This window comes from Pseudocercospora fijiensis (assembly GCF_000340215.1).
Source record: "Pseudocercospora fijiensis CIRAD86 unplaced genomic scaffold MYCFIscaffold_2, whole genome shotgun sequence".
Taxonomy (NCBI): domain Eukaryota; kingdom Fungi; phylum Ascomycota; class Dothideomycetes; order Mycosphaerellales; family Mycosphaerellaceae; genus Pseudocercospora; species Pseudocercospora fijiensis.
The window spans coordinates 1919402-1937419 of NW_006921533.1; the positions used below are offsets into that span (position 1 = coordinate 1919402).

At 46.6% G+C, this 18018-nt stretch overlaps 5 protein-coding genes across 5 annotated transcripts; 3 read left to right on the forward strand and 2 right to left on the reverse strand.

Moving 5' to 3' along the window:
• The first annotated feature begins 65 nt into the window (after nucleotides 1-65).
• MYCFIDRAFT_52870 (putative Het-C2 heterokaryon incompatibility protein) lies at nucleotides 66-974 on the forward strand. The gene is made up of 2 exons (XM_007924378.1): nucleotides 66-489; nucleotides 550-974. Exons 1-2 carry the CDS (start codon nucleotides 176-178, stop codon nucleotides 842-844), a joined length of 609 nt encoding a protein of 202 aa, XP_007922569.1. The 5' UTR covers nucleotides 66-175; the 3' UTR covers nucleotides 845-974.
• MYCFIDRAFT_41101 (uncharacterized protein) lies at nucleotides 935-2334 on the reverse strand (the record flags this gene model as incomplete). The annotated part of the gene is made up of 2 exons (XM_007924270.1): nucleotides 935-2126; nucleotides 2180-2334. The coding sequence occupies 2 exons, from the start codon at nucleotides 2332-2334 to the stop codon at nucleotides 935-937; spliced, it is 1347 nt and encodes a 448-aa protein (XP_007922461.1).
• Nucleotides 2335-3105: 771 nt separating this feature from the next.
• Nucleotides 3106-3570, forward strand: MYCFIDRAFT_122067 (uncharacterized protein; the record flags this gene model as incomplete). Its single annotated transcript, XM_007925015.1, has 2 exons — nucleotides 3106-3344; nucleotides 3399-3570. Coding segments are annotated over 2 exons (411 nt in total), but the record flags the coding sequence as incomplete, so codon positions are not given.
• Nucleotides 3571-4429: 859 nt separating this feature from the next.
• Nucleotides 4430-5590, reverse strand: MYCFIDRAFT_110460 (uncharacterized protein; the record flags this gene model as incomplete). The annotated part of the gene is made up of 1 exon (XM_007925016.1): nucleotides 4430-5590. A coding segment is annotated over one exon (1161 nt), but the record flags the coding sequence as incomplete, so codon positions are not given.
• Nucleotides 5591-7545: 1955 nt separating this feature from the next.
• Nucleotides 7546-9967, forward strand: MYCFIDRAFT_171564 (uncharacterized protein; the record flags this gene model as incomplete). Its single annotated transcript, XM_007925017.1, has 13 exons — nucleotides 7546-7565; nucleotides 7597-7646; nucleotides 7672-7754; nucleotides 7778-7899; nucleotides 7923-8047; nucleotides 8091-8147; nucleotides 8174-9330; nucleotides 9375-9432; nucleotides 9467-9481; nucleotides 9507-9544; nucleotides 9574-9720; nucleotides 9750-9813; nucleotides 9834-9967. 13 exons carry the CDS (start codon nucleotides 7546-7548, stop codon nucleotides 9965-9967), a joined length of 2070 nt encoding a protein of 689 aa, XP_007923208.1.
• Between the last annotated feature and the right edge of the window lie 8051 nt (nucleotides 9968-18018).

The window sequence follows — 18018 nt, forward strand, 5'->3', positions numbered from 1 at the left end:
TCATTTCTCAGGAACAAGCCACTTGTTGTCCAGGGGTGAAGCTTCCCAAGTCCTCTCACCGTCAACATATCAACCACAACGATTCTCAATCCCACATCCTCAGCCTTGTCACGCGATCCTCTCATCCTATTCCAGAAATTCCAAGAACTCTTCGCTACACCCAATTGAAAAAAAAATGTCTTTTCCTCCAGGCGGCACCTACTTCGACGGCAAGAAGTCCTTCAACAATGTCACAGTCGACACGAGCAAAGACGAGGCCATCAACACGACAGAGTTCCTCGAAGCCGCAGAAGCTGTCGCCGCCTTGTTCGATGTGATAGGAGGAGTCGCTTTCGGACCTGTGAAGAGCGATATGACGGGCAACATCAAGAAAGTGCGAGACAGGCAACTTGCCGCACCCCTGGAGGGCGAGAACTTGCAGGATCTTGTGAGGAATGAGTTGAAGACTAAGAAGCATACTGCTACTGAAGGTTTGCTTTGGTTGAATAGGTATGGACCGTATTGATGTTGAGATGGTGACCTGTGCTGATATTTTGTGTGCTTACATAGAGGTCTCGACTTCACCGCCCAAGCTCTGAGGAAGAATGTTGATACGCCGTCTGAAGAGCTTTCAGCTTCCTTTCGCGATGCATATGGAAAGACACTCAAGCAGCACCACTCTTTTCTCGTGAAACCGATTTTCTCGGCCGCTATGTCTGCTACTCCATATCGGAAAGACTTCTATGCTAAGCTGGGTGACGATCAGCCGAGAGTGAACAAGGAGTTGGGCGATTGGTTAGTTGGGCTGGAGAAGAATGTTGCGATTCTGAACAAGTTCCTCGCGAGCAAGGAGGCGAAGTGGTAGAAAGGATGACATGAGCTTGAGATCAGAGATTGGGTACATTGCAGGCTATGAACCCAGGTAAAAGCAGGAAGAAATCATGCGTGGTGAGCTCTAGCGAAGTCCAGTCAGTGCCCGCCTGAGTACAGCACAGAAGCTGTTGAATAGAATTTGGTCGTGACCTCTCAGCCAGCGGACCTCGACTTCTTGATCTTTGCACGAGACCTTGACCGCCAGTCCGACTTCGTTCTCATCTCCTTCCACATCTCCATTAGGACTGGGCTCAACTTCAGTGTCTTTGCCCAGACTTGCGAGCTTTTCTTTCTGCTTGCGTTTTCTCCTGGCCTTCCCACTCCACACATCCTCCTTGCACTGCATGACTCCAGCATCAAGCAACGGCCTCCACACCCACTTGACACCTTCATATGCTTCGATAGCCTCATTCACAGCCTCTCCCAGCGCCCTCGTCTTCTTCCCTTCCACCTTGATCGTATTGGCAGTCGCCATAGGCAAGACCTGCAAGACCAAATCCCCATGCCGAGCCACATCATTCCTGGGTCTCAGATCCCGAAAACTCCACGCCACAGCATATCTCTTCGTCCTATGTCCCGGATGTAAACTCGTAACAGCAAAATTCTCAATCCCATTCTCCTTCAGCTTAGCAACAATTTGCTGCAAAGAAGACATTTTGGACAAAAATGCTGTATACCACTGTACACGTGCCCGCAATTTGAGACTTTCGCCTAGAATTCTTGTCACGAAGCCGACGTCGCCATCGGAACATATCATTTCATTCTTCGAGCCTACGCAAACTGCAGATGGAGCTTCACCAGTAGGTTTTCCAGGATCTTTGTAGGAGTTCAGAAAATCTTGTTCCGAAGAGTAGAATGGTGGGTTCGTCATGATGAAATCGAGTTCTTCGACTCCCATTTCATCGAGTGGTATCAATGGAGCTGTAGATTTCGTCTGCTTGAGGCGGATCCTCTCGGCCAGGTCATTAGACTTGACGTTTCGTTTCGCATGTTCGAGGGAGTGTGCGTCGATGTCTGTCCCTGCCATGCGCCATTCCGGACGACTCGAGCAGGCGAGAAGTGCGTAAATGCAAGAGGCTCCGACGCCGATGTCGAGGCCTACCACTTCTCGTTCTTCATCGTAGTAATCGGTGTAAGAGTCATAGGTTGTGTCGAGTAGGTCCTGGATCCAGCGGACGTAATTCCATCGAACAGGCACTGGTGGACAAAGTCTGTCATCGGGTAGACTCAAGGTAAGGCCGAAGTCATGCTTCAGTAAGGTTTTTGTAAGTGTTCTGGATGATGTAGTCAGCATTTCATTTTGTTTAGAGAAGCATGGAAACTATACTGGACGACCTCTGGGTCGTGGAAATCGATCCACCCCTCGCGCTTTCCGGTAGCTGATAGAGCTGCGAAATCTGGATCTACTTTTGCCAGGGCTTCGAAATCCACATCTTGAGAATAGTAGTGAGTCCTACGCTTCTTCGGAGGCGGATTTGACATGTTGATGGAGAAGATGTGAGATGCTTCGAGGTTGTGGCTGTCGAGGTTAGAATAAAATACAGTGTGGGGAACATCGGAGATTCAGTCTAGCCTGACATTTGTACCATTTATTGCGGACGCTATCAAGGAGGCAACTGAGTAAATTCTTGATAATAGGGAGGCTTTGATACTTGATCAAAATGAGCGCATAAACTTTACGACGGCCATCTTGTCGACCTATCTTTCGCAAACTTGGAAGGTCATTCGAGTAGACACTTGCCTGTACTAATGGAAGTCAGGACGACAAACACCTCGTGGAAAAGCTTCCAGTGCATGCTAGTTATCCATCTTCGCACACCCAAAGCTAATTTCAGGTGAAGTGGCTCTCTCACATGCTGATTACTCTTCCCAGCACGGACCAGATATCAACCTCACTTTACACATACATGACCCTTAAAAGCTTTCCTCTTCTACGACCACGCCTTGACATCAACATCACCAAATCATCAACCTCAACACACCAACCTCTCCCTCAAACACTCCAAAACGTCAGCAATCATGGAGGGCTTCGACGGTGACATGAACATCATCTCCGGCGCCGACAAGAAATACTTCACCAAAACCCCCGCCAACGTCTCAGCAGATCACTGGGACACTCCTCCAGCAACCAAGACCGTCAAGAAGACCAAAGGCGGCGGCGGCAAGCGCAGAATCGTCGTGCCTGGCGAATCATCCGACGAAGGTCCAAAAGTCAAAAAGGTAAAGAAACATTCCGCCGGCACACCAGGGCCATCAAAAGCTGCAGCAGCAGCCCTCGCACGTCCAAAGCAGAAGCGGAAGTCGACTGGTAAGAAGATCGCGCAGACTCGGCCCATTCCTCGCTCGTATGATGAATGCGACGAGGCGGACAAAATGCTCCTCGAGCTCCGCGATGATGGTGGCGATTGGAAGGATATTAGGCCGAAGTGGACGGAGCTCACGGGAGAGGGGACTGCGCCTTCTACGTTGCCTAATCGCTATGCGCGGATTAAGTACGTGTTACCTTGTTATTCTAGGTACCGCCCTGACTGACAATTGCTTCGCAGATCCAATCTCACCGTGATCGAAGAAGGTGACAATGAACGTCTTCTTCAAGCTAAGCGTCAAGTTGAGGATACATTTGATGCGACGAAGTGGGAGCTCATCGCCAATCTTGTGGAGGAGAAAGGTGGACAGCGGTACATGGGTCTCGTGCTGAAGAGACAGTACAAGAAGCTTATGGTCAGCATTGGGACAGTACCACCGGAGGGAATTCAGGATCCAGATTTTTTGATTCCGGAGTTGGAGAGTGATGATGAGCCTGCTACGAAGAGAGAGAAGGGCGCGGATGCGGAGAAGGACGAGGATGAGAATATGGCTCAAGAGGATGAGGTATGAGCGGTAAGTGAGTCCTATTCTCCCCCAGGCAGACGGCACCGGCTTTGCTTGTGTGGTCGTGAGTGGGTCTTTTGGAATGAAGTGGACAGAGTGAGCAGTGGCAGGTGTTTCCTTCTAGAACTTGAGAACGCCCGTGCGGCCTGAGCGCGAGCAGGAGCTGCAAGGAGCAGCGGTGGATTCGAGATAATCTGCATAGGAACATGAATTCAAGAACATGAATTCAGAGTGAGAAGTGGCTCACCAGTTCTTGCGTTGTCAAGTCCTGTCGCTACTCACGCGCAATACCACGTCCTCATCACCGCCTATCCCGCCTACGATCATCCTCATAGTATGAGCGTCTCCTATCATCATCTCTTCCATGATCTCTCCGGTCATATCTGTCCCGCTCTCGATAATCATCTCTTGCCGACCGACGCTCATCATACCGACTATCCCGATCGCGATCCCTCGCTCTCGGCCTCTCGCGCTCAGACTCACGATCTCGGTCACTAGCCCTGTCATCGCGGTCTCTAGGGGGTCCTCGCTCTCGGTCTGGAGCAGATCCTCTAGGGGAATCTCTAGCACTCCGCCTGTCATCATAGTCTCTTCCATGCCGGTCTCTATCACGTGGCTCACGACCAGGAGGATAATCTCGGTGTCTGCTTCGGTCTCTGGAAAGGTCGCGATCGCGGTCACGATCGTGGCTTCGTGGGATCGGGACTTCGATTTCCTCTTCGTACTCTTCCCATTCTTCCGTGAAGTGACGCTTGACTTCGACTCGCTCATCTGTGGCACGTTGTGGGTCGAGCATGAAACGCAACGTGCCATTCGTTTGGGGTGCCGTTTGACTCTCGATATAGTTGTTGACCTGCTGTGGTGGCGCGTGTGTGCCTGGCTGGGGAGGGGATATCGGAGTGGGATGGCCATTAGCAACACGAAGAGTACTGCCATTGCCATTGGTGTTGTCTGGCGATGGTGGAGACTGAACCACAGTGTATCGTGGCAGGCTGGAGTCAGAGCACTCCTTGTTGAGCTCAAGGCGGATTCGAAGCATGTCGTCCAGCTTGATCTTGGGACCCAGAATGGTTGATTGTGTGTGATGAGTATACAAGTCCAAGGCATCCAGCAATGTCTCCATCACTTCTTCTCGAGTCGTATGCCATCTCTTCAGATGCAGTGTCTGCAGATCATCCCTCACGCTGCAGACATTGTTTGGCGATGTTGCGGCTTTGAAGTGCGCAGCAAGCTCCAAGCTTGCCAGCGCAAGAGTTGAGCTCGTTTGCTTGAGCGGCGCAAACGTCCGGTGCAAGTCTGTCAGGATTGTCCAAGCCAGCTTGGCCACGCATCTCAAATCCTCGCTCTTGCGCAAGCTCTTGCCAATCTTGATCAGCACGTGGTGTGGATCTCGACTTCGGAAGTCAAAGCCACCTGCTTCCAGCACCATGCGCTCAACGCCAATGACACTGCGCTGTTGCTGCTCCAGAAGAGGATCGTCAGAGCCAATCTGCTCGTGCACTGCCAATTTCATATTCCATGCTGCCGCCAAAATGTCCCGGCTCTTCTTCAGCGTATCCTCATTCTTGCAACTCGTCAACAAGCTCGCAGCTGCCGGCTCGGTCCAATTCAACAAGTACTTCTCTTCCTGGTTTACCAATCGAAATTTGTGGTAGTAGACGCAGGCAGTAGTGTAGGTCTTGATGGGCAGCTGAAGCGCACGGCGGACATTATCCAGCCACGCCACTCCCTGCAGCCGAGCAGTGTCCTCGCGAGCTTCTTGCAGACTTCTCTCTTGCGCATCTGGGCCTGAGGGAGCAAGCTTCTTCTCGATGGCCGACTGAGTGATGTATGCTGCCGAAACGCGGATGGTCGATGGATGAGGGCCGATAATTTTCGCTTCGCCGTTCGACATCCGCTTCGTCGCGCCCATCGCGAAGGCTGTTGTAGTCTTCTGAGGCACCGGGCCTTTTGCTGTCGTCGTCCGATGAGCTTTCTGCGTTGGGGGTGATCTTGACTTCAACAGGCCGCGTCGAGGCCTTTCGGCTGACGCGATCGTGCCAAGCCGGGTCGGAGCCTCCACTTTCACAGCTGTAGCACTACTTCCCTTCTTCTTCTCCTTCGTTGCTTTCATTTCCGCCTTTGCATCGTTACTTGGCTTTTCCGGTGCATCCCTAGGATCATCCGTGCCGTCCAGCGTCAATGTGCCTGGCAAGGTTTCGTTGGCGGCTTCATTGCTACTCGTCGCCTGCTCATGATGCATAGCCATGCGATACCGTTCGTCCTGGAGCAGTGATCCAGCCTGGCCGTTCTTCTGCGTTTTGTAACGGTCCCAGTACGAGGCTCCAGCACGCCTGTCTTCTTGGTCAATCGCACGCATCGGAGGCGGTGGAGGCTCGTTAGGCATCGATCGACCATGCGCTGGATCTGGCCAGAACTCTACTGGCGGCAGTGAGCCATTGCGCGTTGATGGCCGTGAGCTCATGTGCTCTGGCGTCGGTCTCAGGCTATCCGTCGAGTTCTTGACGTCGAGCCCTCGCTCAGCCTTGCTACGGTTCTGCTCCTTGCGCATAATGCGGTAGAGGTAATCTTGTGCCGCGATCGGTAGAGGATCACTCTTGCACTGTCTTGGCAAGTGTCCTGTAGTACCGCAGCGCACGCAAAGAGGATCGCCCCACACGAAGCGATAGATCATGGCTCCGTTGATAAAGGGGTTTTCTGAAGCCGACGGATCAAAGTGCCGTCCCACAGGCTGACCTGTTCTGTTGTCCATTCCTGGAGGTGCGACATAGGACGCTTGGCTTGGCGGCGTAGATTCTCTAAAATCTAAATGTGGCTCTGGACGGAATGAGGACGGTTTGGGATTCTCATCGCGACTGAGATAACGCGTGTCGGACTGTGGTGCTGGCGACGCGTACGATCCCAACGCATCAGATATCAAGTTCAATCTGTCGGCGTGAGGGAGATGTGACGGAGGTGATCTTCTATCGGAGAAGGTTGCTGGATTGTAGCGCCCTGGCTCATCTATGAGATGGTACCGGTTAGGATGCAGATTCGATTGCTATCGATAAGAGTCAGCTAGTCCTCGATCAAAAATGATGAATGCTCACATTATTTCCCAGGTCCCTGGCCCAAGGCCGCTGGTGTGGTTGTGGAAAGTCCTCTTTCTCAGCATATCTAGGCGGTGGCGGCGGTGGTCGAGGAGGCAAATGGTGATACCTCTGGTGTTGGCGACCATCGTCGTGCAAGTGCTCATCGTGCCCATCACCGGCGAATGGATGGCCTCGAGGCGGCGGCGGCGGCGGCGCTCGACTGCTGCCATGATCATGATATCTCGGCGCATCGACTTCTCTCGAAGGCACGATGTGTTCGCTTCTGTCGCGAGCCTCAATTAATGAGTGATGGTCCCAAATCTTGCGGATTTCATCTTCGGTCGGATGGACCCATCTGCAAGTTTCTGGATGATTGCATTTGGTCTTGTGCATCGCATGGAATTTGCAAATGCCGTATTCTTCTTCCCATGGCACGTAGACCATATTGACTGGCTATGAGGTTGACTTGGCTGTTTGTGGTTCTGACTGATGTTTGGTGTAGTGCGCGATAGTACGACTGTGGAATTGCGAGAGCACTGCAGCGAAGTGGTCAATTCACTCGAAGTGAAACATCAACTTGAGGCCAAAGATGTGATGGTCGCGGGCACGGCCTCAAATGTCTTCTGGAGCCTTGGCAATGTTTTCTCAACGGCCCGCATGCAGCGTTTGTTCGGCAAGCTGCAGAATGGAGCATCTCATGGATTGGTTGCGAATCGGGATATAAGTAGCTTTCGAAGATGACTGATCCGCGATGCGGGATTCTCTCAGCTTGTGACAAGCACAAGTAGATGAATTGGTTGAGCCATGGGGTAGTATACTTCAAGGGCTCCTTACCAGCAGAGACCCACACGGGTCGCCCATGCTACAGACATTGCAGAAACCGTTTCGAGACCTATATCATCCGTTCTCTGTCTATCTACAGCCTTTCTGGTGGTACAGGGCATTCGCGGCATCGACGAAGTGGCTAAATCTCAATTACTGAGGGAGGTCATGTCTTGTCTTCGAGTACCAACTTTGCGCGCTCTGCGCTCGACTCTCAAGACTACACTAACTGTATGCAACCTGCGGACCACCTCTTGAACTGCATCTCAGAGTTGTGTTCGCGGTGAACTTCCAAATGCCGGCCAGAAGGCGTGTGTTGACGGCGCAACGCGATGAACTCCTCTTTACCAACCCTTTTTTTTGCCCCAGATCCTTAATGACTTGTGGTCAGCCATTCCAGCAAGCAAGACAGGCGGGTATATGGAAGAATCGTAAAGTACGAACGACACGGAATCAATGATTTGTTTTCTCAAGGTCCGCGTATAGTGCTCAAGGACCAATTTCTGAAGGAGCATGGCTTGGACTTTGGCGGTGAGAGCGAAGGCGAACCCGGAAAGGAGAAGGAAGCAGCAACAGAACCTGCCACGGAAGACTCCGAGACGCAGGAAGCGGACCGTCCAAAGAGCCCAAGCTTGCAAATTGGTCCAGCGGTGACAGAGCGTGGTTAAACCGTCGGCGCTTTTTACCACGCTCTGTCACCGCTGAAAGCGCTCCGCCGAAGAAGCGAAAAATCGATGGCTATGTTGAGTCCGCCCTAGTCGAGCCTGGAGCTGCTGACGACCTCGACGGTCAATCTGTGATGGCGGCGCGGCAAAATGAGGGCCGATCTGAGGAGCGACGCCAATGGTCTCGGCCAGGAGGATTCTCGAGACGGAAAACACCAGATCTCTTGCCCAATAAGGACCCGGCGCATTCTACGGAAATCCGTCCGCAAGGCGAGGGAAAATGGGTCACCACTCGCATGACAACTATCGGATCAGATATCGAACAAGCAGTCCTTACATTCTGCCGCGAGAACGGCATCGACGAGGACGCCGATTCAAGGTTCGTGCCTAATGCCGGCGAGCGCTTGTCAGAGTTATATGGGCGAGTGTTCGGGAAGGAGTGGCTCGAGAAGATCACTCAGATCCAGGCCGAAGGCCACCGTCTCAGACAGACCGACATACTCACAGCTCTTTTGGGCGCTGCTGTTCATGAATGGGGCCTCCTCGCAGCATTGCCGTGGGACCTCGGGAACCGTCTAAAAACTTCCTTGGGCTCGGATCTGAAGTATGTCCAAGCCGTGCTTGGCAACATGGGCTATGACTACGACAGATGGCTCAATTATCTTGTCGGCAAGCAAATCTGCAGCTCAGAGTTCCAAAAGGACGTGGTGGCGCCATATGCAAAACAACGCGTCCAGGAGACCGCCGCGGCCCTGCTTCCGCATCACTACAAACTCAAGGCTGGCCAACCTGCACAACCTATCGGCAGCAGAGACTGGAAGTTCTTCCTCGGGCGTGCCTTTCAGACGGCTATAGTTGTTAAGCAGGTGCTCGGATCCTCAAACTTGGGTCCCTTCCGGATAGGATTCGCTAAGCATGGAGACGCCTTTGATATGCTCCGCCACGAGTCACTGCATGAATATCCAGGAAATAAGAAGGTGCTATATGGGGTGGTGCCTAGTGTCGTGCGGAAAACCGACCAAGGTGATTTCTACTTCGCGAAAGGAGTGGTGGTGCCGGTAGTTCCGGCAGAGTTCGTGTCGAAGGCTGCCAGCTGACTACTGACAGTGTGGCTCCCAAGGGGCAGGCTTATCTTCCTTTAGAGAGCTATTGTGGTTCTCCGGGGATTGTTGCGATATGCCGCAGGGAGCACGAGCACTTGTCTGACGGCGCAGGATTTGCCCAGTAGGCAATCTGCTGAAGAGCCACGGCACACATATTTGCGTTGTCCTCTACATCATTGTGTACTTTAGCTTCCATGGGCTGTTATCGTCCATCTGTCCATTATTCTGCTCGCTCTTCTAAACGCAGGAAGCACGAGCACTGATCTGACGGCGCAGGATTTGCCCAGGAGGCAATCTGTTCAGATGGCGCACAAGAGCCACAGCACCCATATTTGCGTTGTCCTCTACATTATTGCGTACTTTAGCTTCCATGGGCTGTAATTGATTGTCCATATGTCCATTATTCTGCTCGCTCTTCTAAATCTGAATGTACAGATGCATTTCTTCAGCGATTGTAGGATTGAGTCTCGCGTACGCATCAGGGTGTACCCAGAAAGAGTGTAGCACGGCGAATGAGGTATGTAGTGAATATTCTACAAGTCTTGAGGCGCGAGATTGCCGCTCGGGTTGTTCAGTGTGGTGAGAGATGCAAAATGCCCTATCTCGAGACCAGACGAGAATGTTAGCGATTCCTACCTTTATATTCTTACCTGCGTTTTATTATTAGATAATTTGCCTTTGCGGAATATAGCGGTCCGCGTCCTGTATATAGACTACTCCGTAGCGGGCTTAGATAAAAACTATACGGAGCTAAGCAAATTTTTCTACTAATTAGAGCGAGGAATATAGGAATCGCTATTCTTATCTAGGCCGTTTCTATCGGGATTTCGACTTTCTATATTAAATATTTATATAGGAGAATCGTATAACCCTAGTTTTATTACTAGAACGACTATTTCCTATAGTAAAAACTTCTCTCTATAGCGGGAATACCTCTCTCTATATTACTATCTTTTTCCTAAAGTTTCCCGAGTACGAAATCGGGTATAAATATACCGTCGTCGTTATAGCGCCTACGTCGCGATATACGCTAGGTAGATGCGACTATATTATCGCGTATTTCTATTACGACTATACCCTTTACAGCTTTCTAGCCTACTTCTATAAGACTATCTCTATCCTCCGCTATAGATAGATATATATCTAGTCGCTCTCCTTCTAGTCTATCTACCTCCTCCGATCTTTCTAGTATTCTATCTTATAAGTATCCGGGTAACAGGTCTACCGAAGAGAAGGACCTAGCGGATCGCCTATAACTAGAAGTAGATAGTAGTATAGACGGTAGTAGCGTTAGTAGTAGTAATAACGAGTCGACCCGCTACGTAACTCGCTAGCCCCGCGCTCGTCGCGATAAAAGACAGCGCTATAAAGAAGTAATACGTAAGATACGGGAAAATAACCTTACTATAGAGAAGGTCGTATAGTACTAAGCTAGTAAACTATAGAGTAAGTCCTATACGTATCGCGTCGGCTAGCTCTCTATTATATTAAATACGGAGCTACGTAAATCGAAGTAGGTTAAGTTATCTAGTAGTAAGAATAGTAATATTATTCGTAAACTCGATTACCTAATTAGAAAGAGCTTATATAGGAAATAGTAGAGGACTCTTCGATCCGCTACGGAGGTATCTAAGGCTATAGCGGGCGACTAGGCTACTACGCTACTCGAACCTATTAATAGATTCGATAATCAATTCTCCGTTTAGTAGTTTAAGGATATATATAAGATTATCTAGGATATTGCTCTAGCGTAGTATTAATTTGCCCGTAGCGTATTAGTTAGGTAGCGTAATAAAGAGCCGGATAATCTCGATATACGAATATTTACCCTTACTACCTTTATCCTCTATACTCGCTCTCGGAATAAATCTAATTAGTTTGTAAAGGCATTCGGTCGGTACCTCCTATTAAATAGCGTAAAGCGGAGGGTATTAGATATCCTATCGGGGATTAGCTTAATCGCTACGTATATAGCACTATACTATAAGGAGAAGCTTTCTAGAAGCGAGTAGAAGGTAGCTATTTAATCGCATTATAGTTAACTCGTACTTATTCTATATAGGAAAGACTCGTCCGGTTAGCGTATAATATTATATAGTACGTAGTCTACGATAATATCAATTTCTAGGATACGGTTCGGGATTAGACTATATCTAATTAGTCGGTTATACGCAATCTTACTACGGCGCTACTAGTGCGCTTTACTCTATATATTCGCTATCCCGATACTAGCCTATATATTAACGATTTTAAGGCGGATACGCGACTAGACGCTACGGATATCTATAATGCCCCTACGCTTAGAGAAGACAAATAGTCTCGGAAATTGTCGATATATTATATATACGCGGCGATTATAAGCATCTTCGAAAATAAGCTCGTAACCGTAGTCGAGGACCCTCGGGTTAAGTCGATTACGTAGTAGCTAGGACTATGTCCGCTACGGGCCTCTAAAACCGAATTCTACCCGCTTAGTACGATTTACTATAGCGAGAGTACTATCGATAGGAACGCCGCGGTATAAGAGGACATTATACTATATAAGCTGCGCCTTAACCTAGTCGTAGACTTTCTTATACGGTTATAGCTTTTCTACGGAGATTAATAGTCGGTATAGCGTATACGGAGTAACAAAGGTAAAAACGCTAAAAGTATAAGGCTATTCGAGCGGCGGGATTAGATAATGCCTGTTACGGGACTCTTCTATACTACTATAAACCTCTGTTATATACTAGTTCGCCTTTTCTAGAGTGTTAGTTAGGATACTAGGTCGGAATATAGCCTTTTCTAGGATAAGTAGGCATTTAGTACGAAAGGATTAACCGAGAAAAAACTAAAATACTAGATACTACGTCCCGTTACGCTTTATAGGTACTCCGCGAGGATTATCGCCTTATTCGTTAAGCAGCTATACTATAGCGAATATTTCCCTACGGATTTACCTCCTAATTTTAGTAAGCTAAGAGCGGTTGTACCTACTATAGTAGATCTTACTATAGATAAATATCTTTAGTTCTTAGTAGCTATATATAATAGCTACTTGCGGCCTTTAGTATAGCTAAAAAGAGAATAGGAACGGGTATATAGTATACCTAAGACAAAGCTACTCTCTCTATAGTAGATATACCGCACTCCGCTATAGTTAGAGCCTATCCCGTAGGTATAGCCTAGAATCCGCGATCCTATATAAACTACACTTCATTAGCGACTCTATATAACCGAGCTCTAGTTAACTCTCCGATATACGACTCGTAATATAGATATTAGTTATATTAAACGTCTCTTACCGTAGCTCGTAGTAGTATTTTTCGGAGCTAGATAATATAACTACGGGCGCGAGATGCTATATCTAATTTAGCTACTTAAGGGCGCATCTCTATATCTCCGTAGCGCGATTCTAGCCGGCGGCGTCGTAAATATAATAGGTAGGCCTAGGAAAGGGATCGCGGTAGACGAATTGCTTAAACTAATTAATTTATAGTATAAAAATAATATACGAAATTTTAAGAATTCGACGTATAATACAGTAGAAACATTTAATCGTGTTTTATATAATACTTTCGCTATAATATAAGTAAATAATGCTTTCGAGGACGAATTCGGGATCCGGAATACTACTAATTATTCCTATAAGGATACAACTTACGAAATTTAGGGGCTCTCCGCTCGACTCTTTACTATATACCGTAGCGCAGTCGATCGGTGCTATAGCGTAGATAATCCTCCTATTATACCTAACCCGTACTAAGCTAGTATTAATAAAATCTATAAGGAAGTATAGGATTTTAATGCAAAATATCTACGTAAAGGCGTATCTATAGCCGTAGTACCCGATACGGATTTAGATACTTACGATACAAGACTAGATACGGATTACTAAAATGTAATATTTAAAAATATCGAAGATATAATACTAGATATATCAGACCTACTAATAGTTTAATTATATAACGTCTATTTTAGGAAGTTTTACGCGAAGTTCTAATGTTTACTTCGACTTTAGCAGTTGTTTTTTTTACTATACTACTATTATACTCCCGAATCCGTACCCTATATCCGAAAACTCGAACGAACTAGAAGGACGGATATTCGAATAAGAGCTACGGAAGTACTTTAGGCCGCCGCGGACAAGAGAGTAGTAGCAGAATGCCTTTTATAATTAGATTTATAGTATCTAATAGCTCTACTCGGCCCTCGTATCGTATTATATAATAAGAACAATACTAATACTACTCGAGAAACACTATCTATTCTATCGTACTAATACTAAAAGAACTAGAGCCGGTAAACCGTAAAATATTAGAGAAGAAGTAAACCTATAGAAGCAAAGAAAGTCCGTAGCGGGCTAGCCCTCGCTCGTATCTACTCTATATTCTTGCTATAATACTACTCGCTTAGGACTAATAGTATATAAGTAACGGTATACTTCTACCTTAACCTCTTCGTCGATAACGATATTAGCTAGTAGGAGCGATAGGTAGAGAGTACGGCTCTTAGATAGACCGTTATAACTAGCGTAGTAGACCGAGCGGCCGTTAGCGTATATCGTGCCCTATACCTACCCGCTATTCGTATCGCGCTCCTTATTTAGGCCCTTAAGGAGCTCCTTAAGGACGTCGCTAGATCCGAGGCGGAACTTCTTAATAATACTATAGAGTTTATATACGTACTCGCGCTACTTCTTTTCCTATACCTTCGGGTCCTTCTCGGCTAATTTGCGTAGCGTTTCTAAGATATTAAAGGCACGATTAAAGATAACTTTATTAAATTAGAAGCTTCTACCTATTCGCTCCTAGATAGCCTATTTAGTTAACTACTATAGTAGCTAGTCGTAGGTCCGCTTCGCTTGCTCGCTATAGTACCGATTATATATCTGCTATCGCGTACCTATACCGTCCTTGCTATATATAGTCTTAGCTTATCTCGGTTCTATAGCGCTGTCGCAGATCTCCTTTAAGCAGCGACTATAGTTATATAGACCTATAAGTAGTAGGCGGTCTTCGAATCGAGGGGGCATCGATAGCGTACGTTAAGAGAGTGCTATATTCGATATCGGTAGCGATATAATAGACGTATTAGACCCGCCGGAGAACGGTATAGATCGCTACGGAGTCCTAGTCTAATCTTACGGAGTTCGTATACTGCCGCTACTACCGCTATACTACCCGCTACTACTACCGCTACTACCTAGTAGTACGATTTAATTCTTTTCCTTCTATATACGCGCCCTAGCTAGGGTAGTATCTACCCTATCCTTAGATACGGCCTTTTCTATAGCTTCTTATTAGAAGATATTATCTTATAGCTATCGCGTAGGGTCTCGACTACGATACGCTACGTCGCGTAGGTTTTACGCCTACTACTCTAATAGAATCCGCTTATAAGGATCGGCGCCTAGAAAGACTAGCCTCTACGGAGTACTATCTACCCGCTACGGAGTATTATTAGATATACTCGTATTCCTGCCTAGAGTAGTAGCATTACTAGGAGTAGTAGACCGGTCCGGTATAGTGCTGCCTATAGTAATACTACTACTAGGGCTTATTTACTAGATAGTCGTACTATTATCCGAAGGCGAGATCGAGGCGCTTCTTATTACTTGCGTTATAGATTCTTATATATTATCGAAGACATTAGCGCTAGAACTAGATTCGCTAGAAGTATAGCGAGTCCCTCTTATAATAGCCTTATAGCGGAGTTAATAGGTTCCGCCGCGAGTTAGACCTACGCCGAATCGAGGTAGTAGTACCGAGCCTAGTATTAGTGCTAAGCCTAGTATTAGTACTAAGCCTAAGCGTAGGTTAAAGGACCGATAATTTAGTAGTCGATCGCGTATAGTACGATCGACGAGGCGGCCTCTATTATACTAGTTATTCTATATTTCGAAAGGGACGCGCTAGTTATTTTCTTCGTATATAGCGCCGCGGAGATCGATATAGCCCGCCTCGAAATTCTCGTTTACGCGCGCGTATAGGTCCTAGTCCGTCTCGTCTAGCTAGTATATACTTGCCTCTATATCGTTAATCTCCTACTATAGTAGAAAGATCTAACTCGGCTCTAGTAGAGTAGATAATAACGCCGTAAAGCGACGTATATACTCCGCGTAGCCTCCTAGATTCGAGAACTTAGATAAGGTATCGCTACTAGGAGTAGATCCTTAAAATTAAAGATAGCGACCGCTACCGCGAGAAGTACCGCTACCGCGAGGAGTACCGCCGCTACGAGAAGTACTACTACCGCAAGAAGCACCGCCGCCGCTATTATTACTTAATATATTATACGGCTTAGAGGTCTTAAATGTAATTAGAGGTTCTTAAATAGGAAGCGGAGAAGGCTTAGAGGTCTTATTTAGAGGTAGTAGAGAGAGGCGGATCTATCGACGTAGATAAGGAGGGCACCGCTATAGGCAAGGCTTAATAGTCTTGTTTAGAAGTAGTCGAAAGTAGTAGAAGGTAGTAATCGCTATAGGTATATAGAAGAAGGAGAAGAAGAAGAAGTCGAAGAAGCGTCCTTTTAAATATAGCTACTATACGTATAGATAGCGTATAAAGTAAAGTTCGGAATAAACGCGTTATATACGTTATATATATAATAGTAGAATAAGGTATATATAGCGGAAGTTAGGCTATACGTAGTAGAAATAAAGCTATATATAACTAGAAATAAGACGACTAAAGAAGGCGCGATCTAAGTCTTCTATACTAGAGCAAATAAAGGTCTACTCTAAAGCTAGAGCTAGAGCTAGATCTAATACTCTAAAATACTATTTTGCTTATTGCGGGATATTCGTATTCTATAGTAGGCAACTAGACGGCGATATAGTATATTAGTATACCCTACTAAAATAGGACTATTTATAGATTAGTATCTTTAGCTCGGGAGGCTCCTTACGACGACGTTTTTTCGATAGTATCCCTATATCGGAAGCAGATTTAGGTATATTAGGTTACCTACGCTTCGATCTAGCGGCCCTCGTAGGTAATAGCTCTTCCGTAGTAGAGAGGGCTAGGTCCGTATCTAGTAGGAACTCTAATATATACCTAGAGTCGAAGCTCGCTACTTCTAGTCGCTACTACCCTATTAGGCCCGATACTAGATATATAGTAGTATCCTATATACTCGAAGGACTCCCTTATAAAGATCGATATCTATTAATTACTACAGATCTAGCAGGTACGCTACTATCTCCGCCGTAGGATTAATTAGAGCCGCTACTAGCCTATTCTCTAACCTTAAGTATACTCTTTATTAGCGCTATTTTCCGCAAATTAGTTATACTACTAGTTTCTAGTACTCTCTTCTACTAAATTCGGCGTCCTTAACTAGCGATAGCTAACGCCGCTATATTTATATTATTCTTCTACGTAGACTATAGATACGCTCGGCGCTAGTCGTCTAGTATCTCTATAAGTAACGTATCTTCGGCTTCCTTCGCGGCGCTCGCTACCTTAGCCGTAGCGGCCTTCGCTACCTACGCCGCCTTATACTCTATCTATTTTAAGACTATATCTTCTTTAATATACTGTATAAACTAGACGAGGAGATCGAGAAGAGTAATAGTTTCGATACCGCTAGATTCGTTACTATCTCCGCCGCTAGAATCGGCTACTCTACTACTTTCGAAAGTAATCGTCTTATCGCGGTACTCCTATACGTCGAGTATATACCTAATCCGATATTTTATCCTTCTCCTAACTACTAGCTAATCTAACTTATTTCTAAGTATATCGCTATCGAAGGTATCCTAGTCTATACTCGAATAATCCTAGTAGATCCGATAAAGGCTATATATAAGCTACTTATCTATTAGTATATTCTATAGTATTCTAAATCTGTATTCCCCTACTACGCGATCCTCGAGAACTGCAATATACTACTCCGTTAACCGCGTAAATGCGAAACCGGGCCTCGAATTAGGTACTAGTCGGGGAAGGCTATTCTACCTATCCGGCGGTATAGGCAGTTTACTCCGTATACTATAGTTATACCGATTATAGTAGACTTCGCTTAATACGGATACCTTCGGGTCTAAGCACTTATCCTCGCTAAGCTTATCGTTCTATAGAATCTATACTTTGCGAATATACGGCGTATTCTATATATTAAGTAGATCCTTCGGGACTACTACGCGGCAGCTCGCTTTAGTATTTAACTAGTAGGTACCGCGTATACAAGGCGCGCGTAAAGCTATAGATATAGCGGAATTGCCGTCCTTAGTATTAGTATTCTTATCTTCTTAATTACTATTAAGCGAGATATCGACGTTAAGTATTAAGTATAATCCTTCCCGCTACGCCTAGAACTTGCCCTTATAGGCGATACGAGGTCCGCTACGGACCTTACTACCCTCTACCGGCTAATCTCTAAGCCGTTTTTTTATATTCCTTATCTACGCTAGCTAGAATACGAATACCTCGCTACGAAGATTACTAGGAACTATATTCCGACTAGTACGCCCGAGACGCTAGCGAAGATTCAGATAGTTATACTCTAATATAAGACCCTACTAGATAACGATTTGTACTATACGGATATTAATACCTACGCTAAGGGCAGTAGTAGCAATTATAATACAAATAGTGCTATCCGCTATACTAAACTTACGAAACCGCAGGTCCTAATCGTATATAGGTA